Raw genomic sequence first — 26,975 nt, forward strand, 5'->3', positions numbered from 1 at the left:
GAGAAACTCTGAAAGTTTTTTTTTACAAACATTCGATACACGAACCATGAGTGACCTGGCACACTTCAATACGGTAATCAAATTCTTGCCATACCCGTCCCAGCATGGCATCGTCGACTGTGGCATGTATTCTCTCCCAGAGCTCTGCTGCATCACGTGGTAGAGAGGCGGTACATACACCAGATCTTTAATGTGTCCCCACAGAAAAAAGTCACACAGAGTGAGATCTGGTGATCAGGGAGGCCATTTCGTGGAACAGCTGTCCCCTTCTGTAGCATGGGCGATCCACCGACGTGGCAGCTCCGTGTTCAGGTACCTACGAACTTCACAGTGAAAATGGGGTGGAGCCCCATCATGCTGAAAGATGAATGGAGAGTCTGATTGCATTTGAGGCATCATCCATTGTTGCAACATGTCCAAGTTGGAATATCCAGTGACAGTGCGTGCTCTCGGTGAAGAAGAATGGCCCGTAGGGCACAAAAAAACATTTACCTTTGGGGAATCATGCTCAAATTCAATGCATTTGTGTGGACGCTTTGTGCCCCAGATTTGACAATTATTCACACTTGTTTTTCTCGAACTCCAACACACAGAAAGCTCGCTCTGCACCTGAACTCGCTATGCTTGCGACTAGTGCTGACTGTTGGCAAATTACCAGACTACGCTGTGGCGGTATACATGGGGGAAAAAAAAAGACTTTCATGGTTTCTCTTCAAAATGACAGATGTATGATATCTGTACAATGTTTGGTTCTCGTGCAATAAATAATTGAAAGTGTTCCTGGACTCTATGTACATTCTGAATTGTGAAACGAAATTTGTGATTGACAGCATGATCTGTAGTGTATCTCAGGTGACTGATCAAAGCAGAACAAGCTGACACCATGTTGATTTATGTGTTTGCAAAGCTAAAGAGCAATATTTGCTGGTTTTAATAATTATGCTGGTGTACTATGAAAATGTGCAGTTTAACTGATGTGCAGCATTAAAGGTGTCTCCAAAATGTGGCATTGTTCCTGTGATTTGTTGTATGAAAGGGTCAGGAAATTTGATGTCGGCGGATAAAACTGGTGTCACATCGAGGCATCAGTTTTTCAAACAGTGAATGAGTAGTTATATGCATACCTAAGCCTTGAGAACAAATTCAAGACCCAATTTCAGCATTAAATAAGTATCAGTTACCAAGGTCAGTAAACTGCTGCCTTCAGATTTACAAGATTTTTATACAGAAGTGGGAAATTTTCAAATTCCACAATAATTTGTAAAAACCAATGATTTTTGTGTTATGCCAATTTGACATTATCTATCAAATTATCATTTATGCAAAATTTTCTTGTCCTTACAAATAGACTAATCAGCATGAATCATAAGAACTGTAGTATCTGGATGTATAGTACAGCCTATCAAATTCTTAATTTATAAGATTTTATAACTTCTTGTACTGCACACTTATGGGCTGAAAATCATATAATTCTTCCAGTAATTTATAATGTCACAATTGAAATGAAAAGCATTTATTTTACTATTCACAGTAAGTGAAACACCTGTGGCACTGTCCGTTAGAACTTGAATTATCTAACACTCTTTGATGCACACTGGTCTGCAATAATGCTAATTAATGCTGGGAAGAATATTGCTTACACAAGCACAGTTTCTGGGCTTAAGTTGCATTTTGGCATACTGTTTTAATCAATCACAACACTTCACTACACAGTGCAAGATTCATAATGAAAGCATTATGTGTTTGTGAAATTTCTCATTGGGAGAGAATTGACAAAAAAATTTAAATGTCTGCTTAATATGCATGTTTTAAGCTTCGCTGGGAGTTGTGTATTGTGCTTTGGTCACTGTAGGTCCTGGGTCAGACATTAGCATGCTCACTGTATATCCCTGATATCAACTATTAAGAATTTGTGGGACACTTATAAGAGGTATTTTCATGTACAAGGTCAATACTGGGGAAGATAGTGCTTGCCATACCCATAGGATTCTGCGAGTTAGGTGTGCATCCTGGGTGACCCTGAACTGTTAATAATGCCACAATGAGCTCAACCAGAAGTAGGTGGGTTTTGCCTGGGAAATACCACTTATTTCTGTGCCATTGTTCCAAGTGCTCATGGTTTTGGCATTATCAAGCAGTATCTCTTCCAATGCATGGCTGACTCCAGACCCACAGACTCCTTTCTGCCATCCATGTAGCATTCGCAATTCGACAGACAGATTACCATCACGCCCTCTCTCCATGAGACACTGTGGAGAAATTTGGAATTTAATCTATGACATTGATGCAAAGATTGGTGATAATGAACTTTATGCCACCACCTTTCCATCCCTTGCTGACCAAATAGTAGCAGGAAAAATTTTATATTTCACCAGAATTTGATCTGACTTACCTCTGAGGCGAGCGTCACCATACAGGTGTGTGCTAGTGACCTCGGCTACTGCACAGGCAGAACTAACAATTACATGAGAAAATTCTGGTCATATACAAAATCATTAAGTGCATCGAAACCTTCTACCCAGTCATTAGTTGACCACTTTGATGTGGCAATAGAAGACAGCGAAATGAAAGTCATCGTTTTAAATCTCGTGTTTAAGAAATCATTCACACAGATGGATTATGCAAATATACCACCATTTGACTGTTTTACAGACTCCTGTGTGGAGGAGATAGCAATAACCATTACTGGCATACCAAAGCAACTGAAAGAGTTGAAAACAAACAAGTCACCAGGTCCGGATGGAGTCCTAGTTCAGTTTTACAGTGGCATTGGGCCTTTACTTAGATTGTATTTATTGCCAGTCTCTTGCCTAGTGCAAAGTCCAGTGGAAACGTACCTGTTTCTTCCAGGATGTCGATGACACCTTTGTCGTATAGCCTCATGGAAGAGACAAGCTGGATGGTTTCCTTATACATTTCAGTTCCATACACCAGAACATCTATTTTACCATGGAAGTTGAAGTGAATGGAGTGCTACCCTTTCTGGATATCCTGGTGAAGAGAAGAGCGGTTGGGCCACAGCACATATTGTAAGACTACACTCGCTGACCTATACTTACATGCAGACAGCTGGTGCAGAGGAACGATATGCTAAAAACATTGGTGTGTAAGACTCGTGCCCAATCTGACAGTGAGAGCCTCTACCAACAACTTGAACATCTAAGGATGGTGTTCCAGAAAAATGGTTACACAGAATGGCAAATTCGAAGAGCTCTACGTCATACACTGACTGTACAACAAAAGAGTATATTCAGGAGGATGCGGCCATTCTATTTATTTTATTTTGTGGCACATTATCTGGAAAGATTATACGAATTCTTTGAAAGCATCGAGTGAAGACTGTCTTCCTTCCACCAGTGAAAATACAGGCACTCCTTGGTAACGTCAGGGATGATGTTGGACTATGGAAGTCTAAGGTCTGTCAGATCCCCTCCCAACGTGGTATGATTTACAAGTATATAGGTCAAATGGTGTGCTGTTGAAGATGTTTGCCGAGAACACCAGGCAGCAACAGCTCAACAAGTCAGCAGTCATGGAACATCACCTAACAGAATTACATGGAATGCATAATAACCATACTAAGTTTCTGACACAGACATCTAACTTCTGATACTGTGTCATTAAAGAATCTATCAAGATTCGAGTGAGGGAATGGGAGATCAATCATGATAGCAGCTACATCCTTAGTAAGGCCAGAGAATATGCATTGAGTCTGATGGAGGAGGAGGAGGAGGAGGAGAAGGAGAAGGAGATATCCCACAAAAAACTGACTTCGGAGGCAGGCAGAGCAATAAAAGAGACACCATCTAGGATGTGAACCTCAGATGAATCGACTTGGTGGTTGTAGGAGGAAGGAGGAAGGAGGGAGGGAGGGAGGGAGGAAAGAGAGGAGAGAAATTCTGGATGCACACTTGCACCTAGGGGCAGATCACATACAGAGTGCCAGGTTAGAGGGAGGCCAGTTCCTACGCAATCAGTCCATCTGCGCACCTGATAGTGGTAGTGTGGTGATTTGTCAAAATATTGTGTCATTGGACTCTGACATCCGGCTGTCACTTATGAATTATTTCATTATTTTTACAGTCTGTAGACAAAAAGCTGTCAGATATGTAACGTTAATTGTGGTTGTATTTATTGATTAATATTAGATGTATTTGTATGTTTTTTTTAAAACATTTATCTTTTGGGGTCAATTATTATCAGCCATCAATATTTAGACATTGGTGATGAAATGAAAATCAGCATTGATTATTTACCAAGATTACCCATCCCTATTTCTTTCTTGCTTTATTAATAACTTTCAGACAGTTGCTATGTTAGTACATTGCTGTATTCACCTTCCTCATTGCTCAGCTACAGATTCTTCTTGAGTTGGACACTTTAAATTTCATGCTAATTGTGTCATCTGTATAGTGATGTTTTTGTGTATTTTCAACACAGTTATTTGATGGATACACATTTACTGTCAGGCGCAGTTGTGTAAGACACATGACATGCTGATAATTGTCTTTTTTTGTTCAGTTTATTCAGGACATTTTTATGTAGTTATTTATCAAATAATGATGTTGGTGTGACTTTTTGTGCCACTGCCTTCTTTAATCCAGTTGTCAGTAAGTGTATCATAATTGATGTGTTACTCATAACTCTGTTAGTTAATTTATCCAGTGGAAAGTAGTAAGCTTAATAGTTGGTCTGTGCAGACTAAAACTGAATGCAGGCTCTAAGTGTTGGTGAAAACTGAAAAAAGTTCCAAAATTTCATGTCATTGCCGCTGTTCTCTTTTTAAATCTACACAGTTTCTGGCATTCAAGCATCCATTTCTTTATGCTTTGTTGTTGAATTAGCAAATTATGTTTGAATGAGGGGGAGGGGAGACAGCTACTGTATTGCATGTCACAGATGTGAGATAGATAATAAAATAAAACTAAAGAAATCATCAAATTGTAGGTCTGTCTGACCACTTCAACTTGGTCTGTTACTACTGGAGCTGTATGCCCTACCTAACTTTGGCCCATAAATTGGCCCACACTGATAGTTGCTAGAGGGAGATTCAGGCCATGGTTTCAGTTTTGTATGATCCTTATTTCCAATGGCAGAGTTTGAGATTTGATTATGGTTTTTTTTTTTTTTTTTTTTTTTACCACAGGGAGCACTGAGGCTATTGTATTTTAGTACATTTATATGTTGTTTAGCTATTGTGTTACAAGAGGTTATCTGTATTAGCACAGGCCACAAAACTCTACACATTGTTAAATCAAATTTCTAGACAGATAGAAAGAAGCTACTGCAAATGAACTGAATATAATTTTTATGATGTTAATTCCTGGACATACTAATAAATAATTCAACTGTAATTAATGTAGCTATTATTTTAACTGTTTTCAGAATCATGCGTGATGTTGGGAAAAACTTAGGCATTCCATTGCATGTCTTTGGACCAGAAACACACATGACTGCCATAGTAAGCATGGCGCTTGGTAAGAAGCCAATACCAAGTGTGACGGAAGTTGAATTTGCCACAGCAAACTTCTTATTACCAGGAGGACAGAAGGTTTGTGTTATTGAAAAACAATACATTCATATGGTAGATCTTTATTTGCTTTTTAGTCTGAAATTATTACTTAATGTGGGTAACAATTTTTTTCACTTTGTTGTTTGAACCCACTCTTCACCTTGTTATAACTGTTCACTTTAGTGCTTGAATTTATTTATTTATTTATTTATTTTTTTTTTGAAGACTCGTCAATACATGTCCACCTCCATAGCTCGGGTCACTGTGCCTGGCTACTATGTGGAGGACTTGAGTTCGAGGCCCAGTACTGCCAGAATTTTTTTTTTCTTCATGGGAAGACTGGAAAGGGGTGTACTCAGTCTCATGATGCCAGTTGTGGAGTTACCTGAATGTCAGTAGTAGTGGTTCCAAGATCAACAAAGTTGACAACTGCCGGGAGAGTGGTGTGCTGACTCCACGCCACTCCATACGGCATTCGAATGATGCCATTGGCAGAGGATGACATGGCAATTGGTTGGTCTTGATTGGTCCATTTGGGCCTGAATGTGGAGCGTTGGCTTTTTGCTTTGCTTCAATGAGGGACTATGGCAGAGTACAGTTTATCTGCCTGCTTTTATGTCAGTTTATAAAATGTGGAGTATAATTTGAGGTTGTGGTTCAGGCTATATGGTTTGTGTATATTTTTCCATGATCGGACCATTGTTAGAAGAAACTGAAAATTAGAAGTGGGCTTCTAGTACAGCATACAGGTTAAACTTCCCTCCAAACACACCATTTTCAGTGGGATATGTAGGAGAACTGTTATTGTGGTTGGCCATAAGAAATAAGCTGTGCATAGGATTGTAATACTTGCACAGGTACCTAGCTGTTGAATAACAGATATAAAAACAAGAGCTTCTGGCTAAATTTGGGGTTTTGTGCTCAGTTTTAATTTTCTACTAATTCACATCATAATTAAAATATAATCCACAAAAGCAGCATTTTTGGACAATATGGCTTTTGGATACCTGACTTAAGCAAGCCATGTGATACCCAAAAAATTTCAGTTAAGTTCTTCTGCATGGAAGTAAATGCACAGTTCTGCTTCATATAGTTATGAATTTAATCTTTGAGTGTTGTGTCGGCCCCTGTTCGAGTCAGCACCAACACAAACAAGGAAGGAGAGAAGTTGTGGTGGCCAGTGGCAGAAATACAAAATGATCTGTACAGAACACTTTATTTCTAAAAAGGAGAGAAACATAGCATAACTTTTCATTGTGGGGTGGCTTTATGTGCTTCCTGTGCCTCCTAATGCAAGTTCTTTTGGATACTAGTACGACTCGCAGAACACAGGCTAAATTGTCTTCATATTACTCAGTACTGATGCTCTTGAAATCTGCAACCGAACTAGGTGTGACAAGTGATAGGTGCCTGGTTAAGTTAGTGTTGACAGTGGGTGCTGAACTCTCTCTACCTGGAGGTGTGGTGCTGCCCACTCGTTTTATTGGTGCACAGGTCAGCGCCTTCTTGATGCCATTTCACGGCACTGCACTGGTCTATGTTCAGTTGATGCTTTAGGACTGCACATTAAGTACTTTGTTGTTGTTGTTGTTGTTGTTGTTGTTGTTCTTGTTGAAAACAAAACAGTAAAATTGTTATTTCACTTTGGCCATACTGTTTTTGATGTAGTTTTTCTGTGTTCTCATCAAATGTCAATTAAAAAGTTTTGAAAATGCTCTGTAAAACAATGTCATGATCACTAAGTTTACTGCTTCTTCTCCAGTTTGAGCATGCTCATTGTGTAATGCTCTTTTTATGTAAAAAAGCATTAAAGTCTAATGATTTAAAATTCATAAATGCATTTGGAGAAACCAGCATGTTTGCATTCACTTTCAAGGAGCTTTTTATGTTACAGTCCGAGTTTTGAACATACTGTAGATTGCACTTGAAATGCATAGTAATGCAGGAAACAGTAATTTTTTGCTGTTTACACTTACTGTTGAGTCTTTGAGAGGGTAGGAGTGTTCAGAGTAACTCTAACTCGACCAACAAATGAGACTGTTGCACTGAAGATGGTTCACATCCCACACCTACTTTCTGAGCTGCGATTCCATTAGTATATTAGGCTATGAGACTACAGACAGGTTAAATTCCAGTGTCAAAGAGCAATTCATGCAAAGAATTAGAATCCTGGAATTTCATTTAAGTTGGTGACTGACTGTAATACAGCAAGTAGTATGATTGATTGAAAAGAGGATTTGATCATTCCAGATTTGTATTAATGTGTTATCCTGTTTCTAATGTCACCAGTTTTAATCATATTGTAGTTATATTCCAGGTATCATGTTGCTATATAAGTCACTAAGTCACTAGTTGGTTTGTTTATGTATGTGAGAGTGGTAACACCTGTTATATTTATGCGAAATTGTGAGATGGTGTTGGAATTCCCTGGAACAGCAAAAGGAAACAAGCATTGTCCAGACTGTGGAAGGTCACATTTATTGTATCACTCACTAATAGTGCTAGCCAGGGAACAGGCTGTCATTGCCAGCAAGCAGTCACTGAGAGAGATGAGTGATTAAAGTCCTGAAACATTGAAGTCTTTGGGCATCTTTACTCGATTTGCTAGTGTTGGTGGTTGCTGCCTATGTTATCTTTGTCTCTGTGCAGTGGTAGGTCAGCATTGTAAGTCAAGTCAAGTCAGTTCAAGTCAGTCTGTGGCGCAAGACTGTGATCGGGTTATTGGCCTGACTTCACAGCAGAAGGAGAGTGAAGGTGGTGGGCCCGTCACCCCAGCTTTACACTTAAGAAAGATCATTGGTACTCATTTGAAAGCAGGCTGCGTATATTTGGGCCATCCTGGAGGGACTGGAATGAGGAAAAGTTCCCACCCCTCTCTGGAATTGAACCGGTGCCTCCAGGGCCAGAATCTTGCACTCTTCTTGCTAGACCACCATGACCACAGGTGAACTTTGTACCCAGCAGGAACAAAACTTCAATTAATCTTATTCATCGGTCATTGTAGATACATAGTGTAGTTATGGGACGTGTATGACATATTTAATCAGCTGCTGTCCGCCTGCTGGGCTGGGTGGTAATGTGCTTGCCTCCCAAGCACTGGGCCGCGGTTCGGTTCCCAGCTGGGTTGGAGATTTTCTCCACTCGGGTACTGGGTGTTGTGTTGTCCTCATCATCATTTCATCCTCATCATTGGCCGCAAGTCACCCAATGTGGTGCCGACTGAAATAAGACTTGCACGTGGCAGTCGCACCGAATGGGACATCCCAGCCAACAATGCCGTACGATCATTTTATTTCAATCAGCTGTTACATGACTCAGGGTAAAGTATGTGGTCAATGTGTTTTATATTTAGTGCAATAACTGCTATGGAGGGGAGGTGGCTACCTGCACGACTGCTATACTTCCAATCACCCAGTAACATAAACCATGCAGCTTTACAGTGAAAAACCAGTCTCATTGTATTTATTGCCACTTTAGCACACCCAAAACTTTTTTTTTCATGGAGGTTAATTTGTGTTTAAACATAAGTGTTGGAGAGTCATATCACAGTCCACTCTATAATACACATCATTGTTAGCTGTTACCTCAGACAGTTTTGTAGCACTGCCATCTGTTGATGAAATACACTGATACTCCCAAAAATTGTGGATAGTGGTTAGAAAATCACTTTCAAAGCCAGTTTTATCATATTATTATCTTTAAAAAGATAAAAGAATATGAGGAATTTCTTTATGATCACCCTTTTGTATAAAGACATACATTATGTATGGTGACAGTCAGTCATGAGAAACCTAAGATGTAAACATTGTAATTTGTAATTATACTTGAATATATTATGTGCCTCACATAACTGGAAATTTCATTTTTCAGGACAGTCCTCAGCAGTCTCGCAAAGGATCACTGGCATCAGCTACGGGAAATTCAGCTCAAAGAGAGGCACCAATTAGAAGCCTCTCATCAAGTGGAGGTGAAGATGTTAGAGATGGAACACAGAGAGGAGTTCTTTTTACAAAAAATACAAAGGCAATTGTGTGGGGAATGCAGAGCAGAGCTGTCCAGGTTAATCTTCATATCTACAAATTTATTTAGAAATGTTTGTTGCAGTAGAAATATTACATGAACCAAAGACAGTGACACCCTAAAAACTCCTACCAATTTCATTTTATGTTTGTGCTATCAGCAGTGTATTTATGGTAAATATGTTTTGGAAATGTAATTATGTTTCAGAGTATGTTGGACTTTGACTTCGTTTGTCGTCGATCAGAACCATCTGTGGTTGCTATGGTGTATCCTTTTACTGGAGATCATAAGCAGAAATTTTATTGGGGCCATAAGGAGATCCTTATTCCAGGTACCATAAAATTTTCTAATAATTTCTATCTGACATGTACAGCAGCTTGGATCATATATAATGGTACAACAATCATTTCTGTTCATTTATGTACTAAATATGTTTGATGGAAATCAACTGGTTGCTTTTAAGTACCAAAATAAAGTTCAAATAATTCACAGAATTAATATAATTTTTGTAATTGAGACTCCTGGAAGCAATCAGTTGATTTTTTTCTGTTTTTCTTACAGTCTACAAGAAAATGGAAGATGCCATGACTAAACACAGATCTGCAGATGTATTAGTGAATTTTGCTTCTCTCAGGTCAGCTTATGAGAGTACTTTGGAGGCGATGAACTATCCTCAGGTAGGTACTGTAGGAGAACATGCTTATTTGTGACTTTACATTCTTAAGTGTTCTATCAATGGAAAATGTGTGAAGTGTATCAACTATCTTTTTCTTTGTGGTATATGAGTAACAGGATATTCAGTGTTGCCTTTTGGTCTGTTAATTTTTTGAATCATTTAAATGTTATTGGATATGTTTGTCTTCCTGGCAAACATATTTGAACAGACAGGCATCTCAGACATTTACTTAAAGTAGTTTTTCATATATATATTTTTTTAAAGATACGAACAATTGCCATAATTGCTGAGGGAATACCAGAGAATCTTACACGTAAACTTATTGTACAAGCACATAAGAAGGGTGTGAGCATCATTGGTCCAGCAACAGTTGGAGGTCTGAAGCCTGGTTGTTTCAAGATCGGCAACACAGGTGGCATGATGGATAACATTCTGCATTCGAAACTGTATAGGCCTGGAAGGTAAGACAATTACAACAGATACATGGCAGAGTAATAATCAAGCATAGGAAAAAAATTTAATATTTCAACCAGTAAAAATAAGTCTACACCATTTTAATTGTTCAAATCAGCTTTTTAATTTATTAGAATTATACCTTACAGACACATTCTCATATTTGAATGAATGAATGAATGAATGAATAGAAACGGACTATGGACTACCCCAATTTTACAAACCAGTGATTAGATCTTGGCTTATTACAGCTTGTATTTATGTGGACTAGGATTACATTTCTGGGCAAAGATTTTTGTTGATATTGTGAAGGCTTACAAATACCCTAACTGGCTTAGAAGTCATTTGAGTTTGACATGGCTTGCCAGCAATAGAATCTTGGAGGCAGATTTTTTATGTAGTGCTCTAAGTTACAGACTTTGCCACACATTGTTGATGGTCCAGCACAAGTTTAGTGGCACCCTTGTGTGTTTGGAGTATCATAGTGCTGTGATTACTTTTCATAGAGTTAATGATACTACTGTATATACTTGAATAATCTGCGCATGTTTTTTCCTGAATTTTAGGATGAAAAACTGGGGTGCATGCATTATTTGAAACATTGTTGGTACTGCTCCGCCTCCTACAATACATCCCATTATACTATTGCATTGTTGCGGCCTCAGTCTGTGACGCATCAGTAGCACGTTAGGAGTGAAGTATTAACGTCTTCAAACTTGTTAATTATGGCTAAAAGTTCTCGTTATTGCTTGTACACTGCTAAAGAAAAAATGAAAATTATTGATGAAGCCGAGAATATTGGAAACTGTGCAGCAGGAAGAAAGTACGACTGAGTGAGAGTTGTATTACTACTGGCGAAAAATTAAAACGCAGCGTCAAGTAACTACCATAATAGTAATCGCCGGGCATTTTGCGGCCAAACAGTGAAGCATCTGGACCTCGAGAAAAGGCTCTGCAATTATGTAGATGAGAAGCGACAATACGGATGCGCGGTGACGAGTGAAATGTGCCAACTTAAAGCATTGTCTTTAGCCAAAGGACTAGGCATTACCAGTTTCAAAGCTAGCCGTGGCTGGCTATCAAGATTTTTCAACCGGAATGGTTTAGGATTCCGGAGGAAAACTACTATTGCTCAGTGGCTTCCAGGCGATTATGAGGAGAAAATAGTGAATTTTACGTTATGTGATAAATCTGCGCCGTAAACAGTCCTATATATTATCGCAAATTGGTAATGCGGATCAAACGCCAGTCTATTTTGAGATGCCGCTTGACAACACAGTGAACAGGAAAGGAGAATCCAGCATCATGATATGAACTGGCGGCAGTGAGAAACAAAGATGTACAGTGATGTTGTGTGTAACTTGCGATGGACGAAAGCTATCACCTTACGTTATATTTAAAAGGAAAACTATTCCGAAAATATCAGTAAAAGGCACACCGGTATTAGTGAGAGCAAATCTGAAAGGGTGGATGGACAATGAACTTATAATTGACTGGGTGACACATGTTTGGCAATGTCGTCCTGGTGCGTTACTGAATTTACGCAACATATTGGTCCTGGACAGCTTCCGCAGACATACAACTATGGAAGTGCGAGACAAATTACAAAAAGGGAAAACTGACTTGGTCCTTATCCCTGGAGGCCTAACATCCATCCTACAACCACAAGATGAGTGTATAAATCGGCCATTCAAAGCTGCACTTAAACAGCGATATACTCAATGGATGGCTGATGAAAACCATAAGTTCACACCTAATGGAAAAATCAAATGGCCGGATTTGTCCCAGATTTGTGAATGGGTGAAAAATGCATGGGACTCTATTCTGCAACCATTGGTGGAAATTTTCTTTTTTTGCTATTGTAGGTACGCATAGAGTCCCGGCTGGCGGTGATAATATTCCCGGCCACCCGCCCGCCCGTCTAATGGGCCAGCTGGCCAGCTGCACGCTGCTGGCTGCCCGCCCGCCGGCTGGCCAGCTGCACGCTGCTGAATCGGTTGCGTTTTAACAATGTATCAACCTGTACAGCAGCGTTGCTTCAAACCAATAGTTATTATGTGTACTTTTGAACACATCATAGCATTGGAACAATTTTTTTTAAATAAAACAAATTAAAGCAAAAAATAATTTTTTTTTCCTCTTCCTCAAAATTAGGGTGCGCGGATTATTTGAGGGCATGGATTATTCGAGTATATACAGTAAATTCTACAGAGCTCAACATGCTGAAATTTCAAACACATGTGGGAAAAGAAGAGGGAAGTGAAGCTGGAAGTAAAGAGCCTTTTAAAGGCTGTTAGAGGATGGTATTCTTTCACAACATTTTTAATTTTGCTTAGGAGAGACAAGATACAGGATGTCAGTTAGATGCATCAGTAGCTATGTGACGGTGTGGTATTTGTACCTGTTTATATACTGTTTACATTCATTAAAACAAACTGTTCATGTTACTGCACATCTTATGCAAATGGAAAAAACTGCAAAAATAATTTATTTGTAACATTTATCAGTACACTCACTAAAGTTTTGAGAGCATTCCAGATTGTACTTTGATATTTTCTTTTTTTCAGTGTTGCATATGTCTCAAGATCAGGTGGCATGTCAAATGAACTTAACAACATAATATCAAAATCAACAAATGGTGTCCTGGAGGGTGTAGCTATTGGTGGAGATCGGTACCCAGGAACAAATTTTATGGACCACATATTGAGATACCAGGCTGATCCAGAGGTATAAAATGTTGTTTATGCAGCTGTCTTTAATTCCAAAAATTTAATGAATCATGGTTTTTTTCTGTATCTGAAGGCCTGTATAAATAATTTTTAGTAGATAAGACATATTTAAATCGTTCTGACACTATGTAAGAACTCTTCAAACATGGAAGTTCTCTCACTTCTGCTCCAATATTGAAAGATGTAGGACACTTTCTTATTGTGTTCATTTGCGTGCCTTGCTGTTGAAGTAGATATGATGCATGTTTTCAGTAGAAATGATGCATGTTTTCAGTTCTTTGTCTAAAATACTGTACGCCCACTTAAAATACTCAAGAGTACCGCATGTGGAAAAATGTTATCTCAGGAAAAAACAGATGACTTTGTTTGTATACATGTAGCTCTGATGTTGACATTGAATGAAGTGCTGGGGAAGTTAAGATATTTGACTCATGTTCAGAAGGAGCATCTTTCAAAATCCCATCCATTCCCCCTTATTCAGGTTTTATATGGTTTCCTTAAATCTCTTCAAATAAATGCTGGGGTGTTTCTTTTATTGGTATGATGAATGGCAGTTAGCTCTAAATGTAGAAAAATGTAAGTTAAAGCAGATGAGTGGGAAAAATAGACCCATAATGAGAATACAGCATTATTAGCATTCTACTTGACAGTGTCCCATTGTTTCAATATCTGGGCACAACATTGTAGAGCTATATGAAATGGAACAAGCATGTACAGACTGTAGTAGGGAAGGTGAATGGTTGACTCTGTATTAGTGGGAGAATTTTTCCAAATTGAGTCATCTGTAAAGGAGACAGCATATAGGACACTAGTGGGTCCTGTTCTCGAGTACTGCTAGTGTATTTGGGATGCTCACCAGGCCATATTAAAGGAAGACATCGAAGCAATTCAGAGGCAGTCTGCTAGATTTGTTACTAGTAGGTTTGTACAGCAAGCAATTTTTTACAGAGTTGCTTCAGAAACTAAAATGGGATTCCCTGGAGAGAAGGCAGTGTTCTTTTCAGGGAACACAACTACGAAAATTTAGAGGACTGACATTTGAAGCTGACTGCAGAATGATTATCCTGCCGAAAATGTACATTTTGTGCAAGGACCTCAAAGATAAGCTAAAAGAAATTAGTGCTGATGTGGAGGCACATAGACAGTTATTTTTCCCTTACTCTGTTTGTGAGTGGAACAAGAAGGGAAATCACTAGTAGCAGTACAGGGTATCTGATGCCATGCTCTCTACAGTGGCTTGCAGTGAGTGTATGTTGATATGTAGATGTAGAATAGGCTACAACTGATTTTTTTCATCTCTTATTATCTCTGCATTGGCGGGAATTAAATCCTTATTTTTTCTTCCTTCGAAGTTAGAAGATGCAAGTAATTGGCTATGTTACATGTTTTCGATGTTACATGTAGTACCTCTTACTTCATATCAAAGGAGTCTGCAAATGTGAGGAAAAAAGTGGCAATACATTCAAAAACTTCATTTACCAGGGAGAAATGTGGTTATATATAAGAGCATAGTGATTTTTAAAGGACAGATTTCTACTCATGCACTTCACACTGGGGGTTGTACAAAGTATATTCAAAGATTTTGCTGTAAATATGATTTACAAATTGGTTATTTTTTGTTTCCTTCAGTAGTATGATGACATAGCAACAGAAATTTTAGTGATCCCAGTTCTCCATTTACATTTTGAAAAGTTCACTTGCCACAGGTTTTGCAAGCACTTGCGTGTTTAAGGCTGTTGCATCCACAGTAGCACTCAAAAGTACTTGTAGAAAGCATTAGTTACATTTACATAAAGATAAATGCTAGTGGACAATTGAAAAGTGTGTAGTTATAATCCATTTAGTACAAAACTACATTTAGTTTACACAAAGTTATCTTTCATCAAAACAGGAGTTACGAATGTTGCTCAAAAGTAATTTGTAGGTCTAAGTATGTAAGAATAAAACAAAACTATTTTAGAATCTGAGGAACAAATAAGTATTTTCTTGCATACCCATTTGCTTTGATCACAGCTGCACATCCATTTGGCACTGAACCTACAAGCTTTTGTAATAGGCCAAGTGGGAGTTCTGAGAAACCATTTGCCCAATAAAACAGCAGCAGGCTGATCTCTATTTGAGTAGTTTCTATGACAAACATGTCAGTCCATTGCATCCAAGAGGTGTTCTGTTGGATTTAGATCTGGGGTTTGGCTTGGCCATTCCAAAAGTTTGATTATTTCTGAAAAGATTTTTTTCCCCACTGACAGGAGTTGTGTTTTGAATCGTTGTCCTGCTGAAATATCGTATTACATGGCATATTCTTTCTCCCGTGTGGAACCATATTCTTCTCAAAAATGTCACTGTACAGCAAACTACCCATTTTGCCACCTATTTGGACTAGAGGACCTACCCCATGTCTAGAAAAACACCCCCACACCATGATGCTGCCACCGTTGAGCTTAATGGTTGGTACCTAGTACTTTTTGTTGCCTCTTAAGTTTCAAGTTCCTTTGCAAACTCTTTCCTGGCCTTTCTGTTTTTTTGAATTTGAGTGGTTGACTTGATACTTTACCATTTATGTCACCTGCTACTAGGTGGCATTTTACAGTAGATAATTGTAGGTACAGTCCATGCTACTGCTCCTGATCATCCATAATTTGTCAAGCTGATTTTCTTGGATCAGCAACTGATTCACTACAAATTGTTATGTACTCCCATCTTGTTTTCCAGGATGACCTTACCTTGGCTTATTGGCTATTGTTCCTCCCTGATTTCACTGTTGACTGCACACACTTATTAGTTGTTGTGATATACCATAGTCTCTAGTAGCACTAGACTGCAAATTTCCCTTCTCCAAAGCATGCAAAGTGTTAGTCTCACATCAACCGAGTATTCTTTATGTTTTGGCCTGCTTCTAGTTGTCTCTAAAAATAAACAAACACTGTGTGAATGCCTAAGTAACAAAAGTTAGTGAATACTGTACCACCAAAGCAAATTTCAAAATACCTTTGAGCTAAAGGAATATATACTTACGTTGTTATTGTATGACCTTGCATGATTACTAGTTGTGTAACGACAGGGGCATCAAGCTCTTCATGGAGTGACACAGTTACATGCATTGCTCTCTTGTGACTGCATGCAAACAGTACTGACACCATAACACTGCAACTACAAAATTGTTTTGAGCGCTACTGTATACAGGATATGGATTATGTGCCACCACTGTGGAACAGAATGCCATTCTACCATGAGGACTTTTACCACACACTGCACTGTGGCTTACTAGGTAGAGTTGTGTGAGCTGTTGCAGAATAAAAACCAACATTACAGAAAAATTAATGCAACAGTAAATTATGAAAGTTATGAGAAGAGACAGGAAAGTTTTGCAAAAGTGATAATGCAAAAAATAATGCAAAATTATCAGTTTTTAGCAAAATAATGCAAAATCAGCAATTTTTATGTGATATTGCAAAATTTATAATTTTGCCATATAAAAATCTCGTAAATCTGAGGACAGCAGTTTACTAAGATTCTTAACCAATAGGTACTAATTGTTGAAACAGTATTTTGACTTGTAATCTCATCAATGCTGATGTTCATGTATAATCTTACACTGACAGTTCATTTTCCGCGTAATGAGCTTGGAGTTTGGCAAAAATGTATCATCAAATTTGGCAAAAAAAAACTGCATTGAATTTGGCAAAAAATAACATTTAATTTGCCAAAAAATAATGAGTTTGGTGAAAAAGAACACTGAGCAAGGCAAAAAATGACACTGATTGTGCCAAAAAGTGATGCCGACTGTGCCAAAAAATTACACTCTCTGTACCAAAAAGTGACACTGGCTATCTAAAAACATTTTGGCAAAAAATTACACCAAAATGTCAAAACAATACTAGATTTGGTAAATAAATATAGCAAATTTGGCAAAAAGTAATATGAAATTTGTCAAAAAGTAGTATCGAACTTGCAAATATATTTATTAATTTGGAAAAATAATAATGTATCTGGAACAAAATGACATGGCTTTTGGCAACAAAAAAAAAAGGGGGGGGGGTCGAATGTGGCAAGAAATATCACTGAATTGGGCTGTAAAATAAAACTCTTTTTTTTTCATCCCTAGTTAGAGTTTACCTTGTATCTACATATCATGTGTGTCTTATGAGCATGTTTTCTCCCCATGCCGATATGTTATAAATACAAAGTTTCGGCTTACATGTTAATGTATGAACCTATTAACAGAGCAACAAATCTCAGAAAGAGCACATTGAACAACATATCCACTGCTATGTTTATAGAGTCTTATGTTAACAAGCAAGCTGTAATAAGCAGTTACTTTTTAGGGTGCAAAATTTTGCTGACTATCCCTGTACACTGTAAAATGTTGGCTTGTGTCCAGGCACTGCTTAAAAAAGCTTATTTTTGAAACTAATCAGAGTAAATACAATAAGGACAATATTGTGGAGCCAAAATGGAACAATGGTTATATGCTTCTCACATCATTTTACCCAGTTTATGTAAAATACTGAAATAAGAATATTCATTATGGTGTGAGTTTTTTGCTATGTCAGCTTGCTTCCTATGTTTAGATTTCCATGGACGCTGAATTCCCATTGAAGGTTCTAACAGCTCACCACAATGATACTTACTATTTTTTAACTGCCAGTTCAATTTTTATTGGTGTTATTTTCATAACTTCTTGTACATACAAATTTTCCTTACTACAGCCATATCAAATGAGAAGTAACATATGTTTCATGTTATTTATTTTGCCCATAGGTGAAAATGATTGTCCTATTGGGAGAAGTCGGTGGTGTAGAAGAATATGCAGTTTGTAAGGCCCTAAAGGATAAACGGATTACTAAACCACTTGTAGCATGGTGCATAGGCACATGTGCAGGTAAGAATGTAGTTTCTGATACTGTAGTTACTTTAGTCTCACCAAAGTGTATCTTGTTGTGTCAAACACTGCACATTTTCTATGCATTTATCAAAACTCATATAATGCCTTTTAGAGCAGGGGCAGTAAGAAAGTGGCTCAGACTGAATATCCCAGGAGTGTTGATTATTTGCCATAACTTCCTTCAAATGATTGCATATTAACTGCTTTGTTGCATCACTTTCTATTCAGATGTTACACTTGACACCCTTAAGTTAAATTTGATATGATTTTTTTGTGAGTAAAATAGCTGGATTTCAATTTGCAGTCCATAATGTCAGTTTGTAAAAATATCTGTCTTTAAAAATTAATAAATAGCTTCTTCTTTTTTAATAAATGCCACTAGTCTCAGTGACAGGTAGTAATTAAGAAAAAATGTCTAATTTAAAATAAATTATTTAGAGTGTTCATTAAGAAAATATACTGTGGTGGGTTTGTGTTGTGGCCTGTTCTGCAACTTGAATTGTCATTATATATTTAGGTTATACCCATTTTGCTTTTATTTGTTGAAGCATTGTCTTCAGTGTACATTATGTTTGTAATTAGCTTTCTTCAACTATTTTACAATGTCTGTGGAATGCATTTGCTATTCATTTTAGGCCTGAACAGCTCATTTGACCTGTTGATTTATGGGAAAGCTATAATTGCTATTGAGTCTATGCAAATGCTTTCACTTAAAGACAAGTTTCTAATATTGTACATATAAATCTTCACATAATTTAATGGGTCAAACTGATGGCCTTTAATGTAAACAAAATAGCAGATGTTTTAGTTATATGATGTAAAATAATTAAAACACTATCTGTAGTGATAGTATACATTTGCAGATTGCTGACCACACAACTGAGAACCAGACAGGTTAGGCACACCTGGAAATCTTGTGAGACCATTGAAGATGTTTTGCTCAGTGACAACTGTAATGAAACACATGATAGTAGATCCATTGATGGAACCCAAATGAGTTAGACAGTGTACTTATTTTACTGGTCTTACTGCAACACCAGATTTTTCTTACTTTTCAGTGTCCAATCAGTGTTTTATTGTCTTCCTAATAAAGTGTTTTATCTGATCACTGTTTCTCTGTTTGGCCTCATTATGTGCCACACAAATGCTGAGTATCGCCACCAACTTCAAATAATATAATTCCAAGTTGTCTCCTGTTTTTCTCATTTCATTCTTCCTTGTCCTGTGGCTAGTGATACTGGTAAACTCCACGTCTGTTGCTTGGTTTGTGCTTTTACCTCTGTCTTGAATATTGGAATTGATTCTAGCATAATTCCTCAGCAGTAAGATTTTGTTATCTCTCTCTTCTAACTGATTTTTCAGGTCTGCTTTATTTGACATTCCACACTAATACATCACACTGGTGTATCAGATACTAAAACCTGGGAACCAAATTACATTCAAGGTCAATACACTTGTAACAACAAACAGTGATGTGCTATAGGCAGAAACAAAAGAAACAGTACATCAGAAACTGGATGGCTTGCAATATTGGTTTCATTGCAATGTACTGACAATTGGGGCTGGCGTACAAGATGGTTCATTGCTCTTTTTGTTGCTATAATCTCTCACTCCATTTTCCTGGGACAGCTTCATACTTCTGATCAGCCTTGCTGAATGGCCCAGCTCAGTGCTCATTATTGTAGTGGTCAAGAGCTGATGTTTGCTTAAGCTACATTTTTGAGTTTGTGTGAGAGTTCATTCGAGTGCACATTTCTACATTTTTATGTTATTTGATGAGACTGTTAGACGTTGGTGGCTGATGATGTTTTGCTGTACTTTTTGTTCATTTTGAATATATTGGATTATACATTTGACCACACAGTGTTGTTATCAGTTATATAAAATGATATTTTTCTTCAAATGGCAACTACATGTTAGCATGTTTCATTCCTGTGTGCTGTATGTATGTTGTTGTTTGTCCATGTAATCTGTTGGTATTTTCACTTGTACTTATTTAGTGTTTACACTATGTGTACATGGTTTGCTTTATGCTGCTTGACAATGGTGCTGAGGTCAAAGCTGGTCCGTAGCAAATAAATTTGAATAGAATCAGCAACTGTGAATAGAAAATGACAATTTTTAAACATTTTTAAGCAGTGAGAGATGATGATGATGATGATGATGATATTGTTGGTAGTTGCCCCGAAAATAATAAATTCAATCCAGCATTACAATTGGCAGTATTGTGACATTTCCAAATTGTATAATTGTTATGTTGCAGGTATGTTTACATCAGAGGTCCAGTTTGGTCATGCAGGGTCATGTGCTAATTCAGATATGGAAACAGCTGTTGCAAAGAATAAGGCACTGAGTGAAGCTGGTGCTCATGTCCCACCATCATTTGATTCTTTTGGAGATGTAATTGCTGAAGTATATGAGTCATTAGTTGAAAGTGGTGTGATAGTTCCTGCTCCAGAGGTTCCACCACCTACGGTGCCAATGGACTACTCATGGGCAAGGGTAAGTGTTGCATTAGTAGTTTCTTTGTAATAATTGCACAGGTGGGCATTATAAGCATTGTAATTGTTTCTTAAAAGGTGAATACAGTTTCAAAGTTAAATACCAATCAACATGTTATATTGTCCCATTCTTTGGATGAGTAAATACACTCATAGTTTAAAGGAGCTGTTCAGTAAACGAGAGGCACATAATCAAGAAGTTGAATGTTATAAATGAGATTTTTAACACACATTCTTCTTCAATGCAAGAGGGTGGGGGAGGAAGCATGCAAGATTCTTTGGTAGCACTATGACTTGGACTGAGCGGTCGAATTTGATGTAGTAGATGAGGTCAATGTGAATGTGAAGGAGCCACAGATAGAGAGGGAAAAACCAAGGAGAGGAACAGAGCACAGGAATGTGGCTGCAGAGAACATTCATTCCTGAGCAGGACATGTTGGGCACTGGTGCAGCAAATTAGAGGTTGATGCAGATGTTGTGGAATATCTGAGTTATCAAAATGTAAATTGCCATCCATGATCTTTGACACTCCTGTACTATAAGTAGATCAATAATCTAACAACTTGATTGTATCTTTGTATAGTTATAGCCACCTCTGAATGAATTTAGGAAAATGCAAGGCAATTCTTCCTAACAAGGATATGTGTTATTGCCTCTTTCATTCCACTGAAACCTGAAACATGCCTAACCTGTGTGATAAACTCACTACCAACTATTTTTTTTTAAATAGTTAATGAAATAACTGTGGGATTTTAGTTCTGTACCTTCACTTAAAAGAGTGCAGTTTGCTTGTCACTCTTTACGCCTTCAAACTGCATGTGTGTGTGTGTGTGTGTGTGTGTGTGTGTGTGTGTGTTTTGCAAAATTGCATTATTTGGTGAAAAATTATACCGAAGTCTGTATGATACTTTGAAAGCATGTTTCCTATTGTATGTGTTACAGCATTCAGGAAACTTATATTCAATGTTCCATGAAACATGAAAATAACTTGAGTAATGAACTGGGCTGTGTATGGGAAACAAGCATAATATGAAGTGTACCTAATAACCTGTGTGAGAAGGTACATTAAACATTGGTTTGCTTTTGTACAACACAGCTGTCTTCTTTGTGGAGGAGAGGTGAAAATAACCTTGAGACACCACACCCTTCATAAAACATTAAGGAAATAATAACTGAATATTTTAAAGGCTTGTCATAAAATATGCAAAGAGAAAGTGGTTGAAAATAACTGTATGATGGATTGTGCCATTTAAGACATAATTGCGACTGGCACTAGCATAAAATACACAAAAGCTGCAAAAACGAGCAGTTAAAAGTTAATATTAATTTTCAGATACTGGAAAATAAATGTTCAGTGTAGGTAACACAGGATTCTCTCTTTCTCTTCTTTTGCTTCTCTGCCAATGAGTGGAACTCAAACAGTCCCATGGTGTGTATTGATTTATTTCCTCCTCCTCCTGCTGCCTTTCTCCTTGTTAATGTGAAAGGTGTCAACACTTACATTCATCAGGTAATAGTAGACTGGAGGCTGTGTGCATCTTCTATCTATCTTCATTGATAGCAAATGTTGAAATATTGGTTTTCATTTTGAGAATATTCGGCCTCTGAATATAAATTAAAACTTGAAAGAGCATTCCAGACACCACCTTCACAAATTGTCCAAACCTTCAATTGACATCCTTCTCACATTTCATAGCACCACTACCTGCCACCTGTTATCCTACCCACAGTGAACCTCTTGTCAAACCCTCATAACACTCAGACCATGCCTAGCGGACCTTTTCAGTTTACCACATCCACAAAAACTCCCTTCCGGCACTTCACAAAATTTAGAACCCTAACAAACTCTAACTGTTGCTAACATGTCCACCAAAAACCTCAATTCCATAGAAGTTTCAATCCTGCCAAAGCCTACAAGCTCTGCTATAGTGATAACATCCTAGAAGTCCAGTACAACCTCCAATCCATACTGAAGTCCTTAGGCCCAATGCAGATCCTCTTCCCTGAGTCCATCTCCCTCTTCATTCTTGTGACACCCTGTACTATCACCTTCTACATGTTCTCCAAATTCCACATACCCTACAATCCTGGAAGCCATGTTGTAGCTGGTTAATGTTCTCCTACTAAAAGAATTTCCACTCTTGTTGATCAACACCTCCAACCACTGACCCAAAATGTAGCCTGACACATCAAAGATACTTACCACTTCCTTCACTGACTTGTCACCATTCCCACCCCTTTACCTCCTGGATTCCTACTTGTCACTGTTGATTCCATCTCCCTATACACCAACATCCTTCTTGTCAATGACCTTGCCACTATCAGACACTACGTCTCCAAATGTCCTTAGACTCCAAACCCACTATTTTATTCCTCATACACCTTATCCCTGTGGCAAGGAGTTGGGAGTGGGAGTGGCACCTTATCACAGCTACTTTGCCTGTGAGGGGAAGGTATATAAACAAATCCACAGCACACCCACGGACACCCACATGGCACCCTCCTATGCCAAACTTTTTATGGGCCGTCTAGAGGAAATGTTTGTATCTTCCCAAAAACCCAAACCCCTTGTCTAGTTCAGGTTCATTGATAATAGGTTCATGGTCTGGACTCGGGGCCAAGACACCTTGTACTCAATCTTCCACAACCACAACAGCTTCTCTCCCATCCGTTTCACCTAGTCCTCCTCAACTCAATGTACCACCTTCTTGGACATAGACCTTAACCTCTCTGATGGCTCCATCTACATCTCTGTCCACATTAAACCCACTAACCACCAACTTCATGATAACTGTAATCCCTTCTATGCCAAAAAATCTCCCCCATACAGTCTGGTCATCCACGGATGGTGTATCTGCAGTGACGAGAACTCCCTTGCGCAGTAGGCTCAAGGTCTCACGAGGGCCTTCACAGACAGGCACTGCTCCCAAAACCCAGTCTGCAAACAGATTTCCCATGCCGTATCCGGACACCACCCCGAAGAATTAACTACAAAAGCAAGGGTTAGACTTTCTATCATCATGCCTTGAAATTAGGGACATCGTACTAAAGATTCTTTTCAACCATCTTGAACTGGCATTCTGTCACCCACCCAACCTTCACAACTTCCTGGTCCATCCGTATGCCACTCCCACTCCCAACTCCTTGCCGCAGGGATCATATATGTGTGGAAGATCCAGGTACAAGACCCATCCATCACCTCTGCTACAGTCCTGTCACAGGCTTAACCTACCCCATCAGAGGCAGGGCTACCTGTGAAAGCAGCCATGTCATATACCAACTGTGCTGCAATCACTGCATAGTTTTTTATGTCAATATGACAGCTAACCAGCTGTTCACCAGATGAATGGCCCCCACCAAACTGTGACCAAAAATAAAGTTAACCACCCAGTGGCACAACATGCACGATTTCAGTGGCTGCTTTACAATCTGGGCCATCAGGACTCTCCCCTCCACCACCTTCTCTGAATTATGCAGATAGGAGTTCTGCTTGCAACACATCCTTTGCCTCTGTAACCTTTCTGGCCTTAATCTCTGTTAACCCATTGTCCCCGCATCCTCCACCCAACAGTTTCCCTTCTTCCATCCTGTCACCCCCTCCCAGTCCACATCTCCCTCTACCGAAATGCAACCCTGACATTGTCTGTCTTGCTGGCACACTGTAGGGGCATGTGCATTTGCATCTCCCTCCCTCCCTCCCTCCCTCCCTCCCTCCCGACCCCCCCTGTGTGTGTGTGTGTGTGTGTGTGGGGGGTTGACATACTGTTGGTTCTTATGCAGTCATAACCATTTCTCTTTCCTCTTCCCCCTTGCTAGTATGTTTCCAGGCGGATGATGATGATGATAATTAGTGTTATAGTTATGCCTTTTTACCCAGACATTAGTCATAAATTATTGCAGAAGGGAATAAATTCTTAATGGTATATAATGCCATACCTTTAATAAGGTTTGTTTCTCTCTTTCTCATTTTATAGGAATTAGGACTTATAAGAAAACCAGCCTCTTTCATGACAAGCATATGTGATGAGAGGGGCCAGGAGCTGATCTACGCAGGAATGCCAATCAGCAGTGTAAGTTATCTTCCAAAACACACTATTCCTTTAACTATTGTGTTGCAGTATGTGTTGTCTCTCTATGATTTTCTTTTTATATCACAGCAAACCTTGAGTGTAGAGAACTATAGGGAAAATGCTTGTCACTATCTCTGCTTGGTGACTTTATTAATGAAGTGCTGAGCCCTGTACTTGGTTTTGTGAATCCAGGAAATCACCAGTTCAGAATGACTTTTTATGTAACAGTAAAATGAAGTTCTGCATTCCCAGTCCTTACTAAATTTGAGTATTTTGTTGGAAAAGATTTAAAATGAATTTTGTAGAGGGACATTTGGCTGTGCATCATTTTACCCACTGGGTGAATGGAGATCATTTGGTTACCTGCACAGGTTGTTGGGGTCATTGTGACTGAAAAGATATGCTCGTTACTAAGTGATTCTGTTACACTGTTTTGTTAGGAAAAATGATGTCACTGTAGGAAGTGTGTTCCCCATCATGGCTGTCAGTAAAGGATCCCTATGTGTTGTCTTTACTTTGTTTTAGACTTCTCATTTTGAAAATACTCTCCAAGCCTTACTGTTACACATTGACAATATTACAACAGATATATGGGTGCCTAAGGTTGGACTTGGGAAATAGTTTAATGTTTTAGTAAGTAAAAACAAATTTGCACCAACTTTAATAACTACTCACATCTGCTTGCTTTTGAATTTTCCAGAATTGTGTTCTATGTTCATATTCTTATTTTAAAAGTCATATGAGACTATTAGGTCTCTTATTTGAGTACCTGAGTTAGGAGATATGATAAACCCCAGTTTCACTAACCTGTCAGTTGATCCATGGCTAATTATAGCTATGTATCAATAGTTATTAGATTTTCATTTAAAGATTTTTGTCACTATTTTGAAGGGTTGATTGGTTGGACAGAAGTGACTGATTAAAGTATGTTATCAAATATTAACTTCTCATTTCACAGTTAACCTTCCAGTTTGTCAGTTACATCACCACCAGTCTTCAGTACCATTAGTTATATTGTTACACTGTTGACTTTTCAACAATCATGCATGAATAAGGAGCCTATCAGAGAAGGAAATCTGAAGTCAAAAGGTGCTCTTTACTGTCAACTGAAGTATAATGGCCAGTTGTAGTTCTGCAGGTTGGAAGCTTGTATGGAGCACATTGTGACGCATTGCAATATTTACTTCCTCGTACATCTCTGCTGAGGAGAAAGATCTTGTGTCATTGGGAGAATAATTACAAAAAGTTATTTGTGAAGTGACTTAATCGGCTTCAATGGACCTCATCCAGCCATCAAAAGGAAAGATCTTGCATTTACTTGGCTAAGGGATGACCATTGGAGAACTACATATGGCTCAACTTTGTTTGGACAACCAGAGTGCAGCAATTGGGTTGCACTGTACATGTGCATCTCACTTTTTTTTCATCATACTCTGATATGACTGCAGACTTGTTTCTAGTTACAGATTTGCCATCCAGTTTATGTGATGGTGGGACTAAAGTGAATGTATTTGCAGTTTAGTGTGATATCTAAATTGATAGGGAAAAGGTGTTCTAGTAGGTCTATCATATAAAATGTGTTGTACTAATTTAATACATCTATTTGTGTTGTCCTATCAGAGTTTGCAGAGTTTGTTCTCTCTCTCAAAAGAGCTCATTACTGGTGACAGGCTGTTAATCCCTAATCTTCTGTCATTTTCAGACCTAACATTTGTTTTTTATGTTAACTTCACTCCTTGGAGTATATAGGAGCTGTATGAAATAATCTAATCACTGTTGGTATATTTCCAGGTTCTGAAGCAAAATTTGGGAATTGGAGGAGTGATATCTCTATTGTGGTTCCAACGATGTTTACCAGCATATGTGTGCAAGTACTTTGAAATGTGTCTGATGATAACAGCTGATCATGGACCAGCAGTTTCTGGTGCTCACAACACCATTGTCTGTGCTCGTGCTGGTAAAGATTTGGTATCGTCTGTTGTTTCTGGACTCTTGACCATTGTACGTATAGTATTTTTTTCTTTTATTCTCATACATTTTATTGATTACATTATCTAGAATATTAGTATTATTGGTTACATTGAGGTTGCTATTTACTCATTCACTTAGACAGTTGCAAATACTTTTCT

General features: G+C 38.3%; 1 protein-coding gene across 4 annotated transcripts in view; it reads left to right on the forward strand.

Moving 5' to 3' along the window:
- The window catches only part of LOC124721223 (ATP-citrate synthase), a 173,300-nt gene that overhangs the window by 125,071 nt on the left and 21,254 nt on the right, over positions 1–26,975 (forward strand). For all 4 annotated transcript variants that reach the window (XM_047246077.1, XM_047246078.1, XM_047246076.1 and 1 more), the window contains exons 8-17: positions 5,386–5,551; positions 9,383–9,571; positions 9,740–9,863; positions 10,094–10,209; positions 10,473–10,669; positions 13,229–13,388; positions 18,152–18,272; positions 20,539–20,777; positions 24,751–24,846; positions 26,638–26,847. In XM_047246077.1, coding sequence (XP_047102033.1) covers positions 5,386–5,551; positions 9,383–9,571; positions 9,740–9,863; positions 10,094–10,209; positions 10,473–10,669; positions 13,229–13,388; positions 18,152–18,272; positions 20,539–20,777; positions 24,751–24,846; positions 26,638–26,847 — 1,618 coding nt within the window. The remainder of the gene's footprint in view (positions 1–5,385; positions 5,552–9,382; positions 9,572–9,739; positions 9,864–10,093; positions 10,210–10,472; positions 10,670–13,228; positions 13,389–18,151; positions 18,273–20,538; positions 20,778–24,750; positions 24,847–26,637; positions 26,848–26,975) is intronic.

This window comes from Schistocerca piceifrons, chromosome X (genome assembly GCF_021461385.2).
Source record: "Schistocerca piceifrons isolate TAMUIC-IGC-003096 chromosome X, iqSchPice1.1, whole genome shotgun sequence".
In the NCBI taxonomy this organism is placed as follows: domain Eukaryota; kingdom Metazoa; phylum Arthropoda; class Insecta; order Orthoptera; family Acrididae; genus Schistocerca; species Schistocerca piceifrons.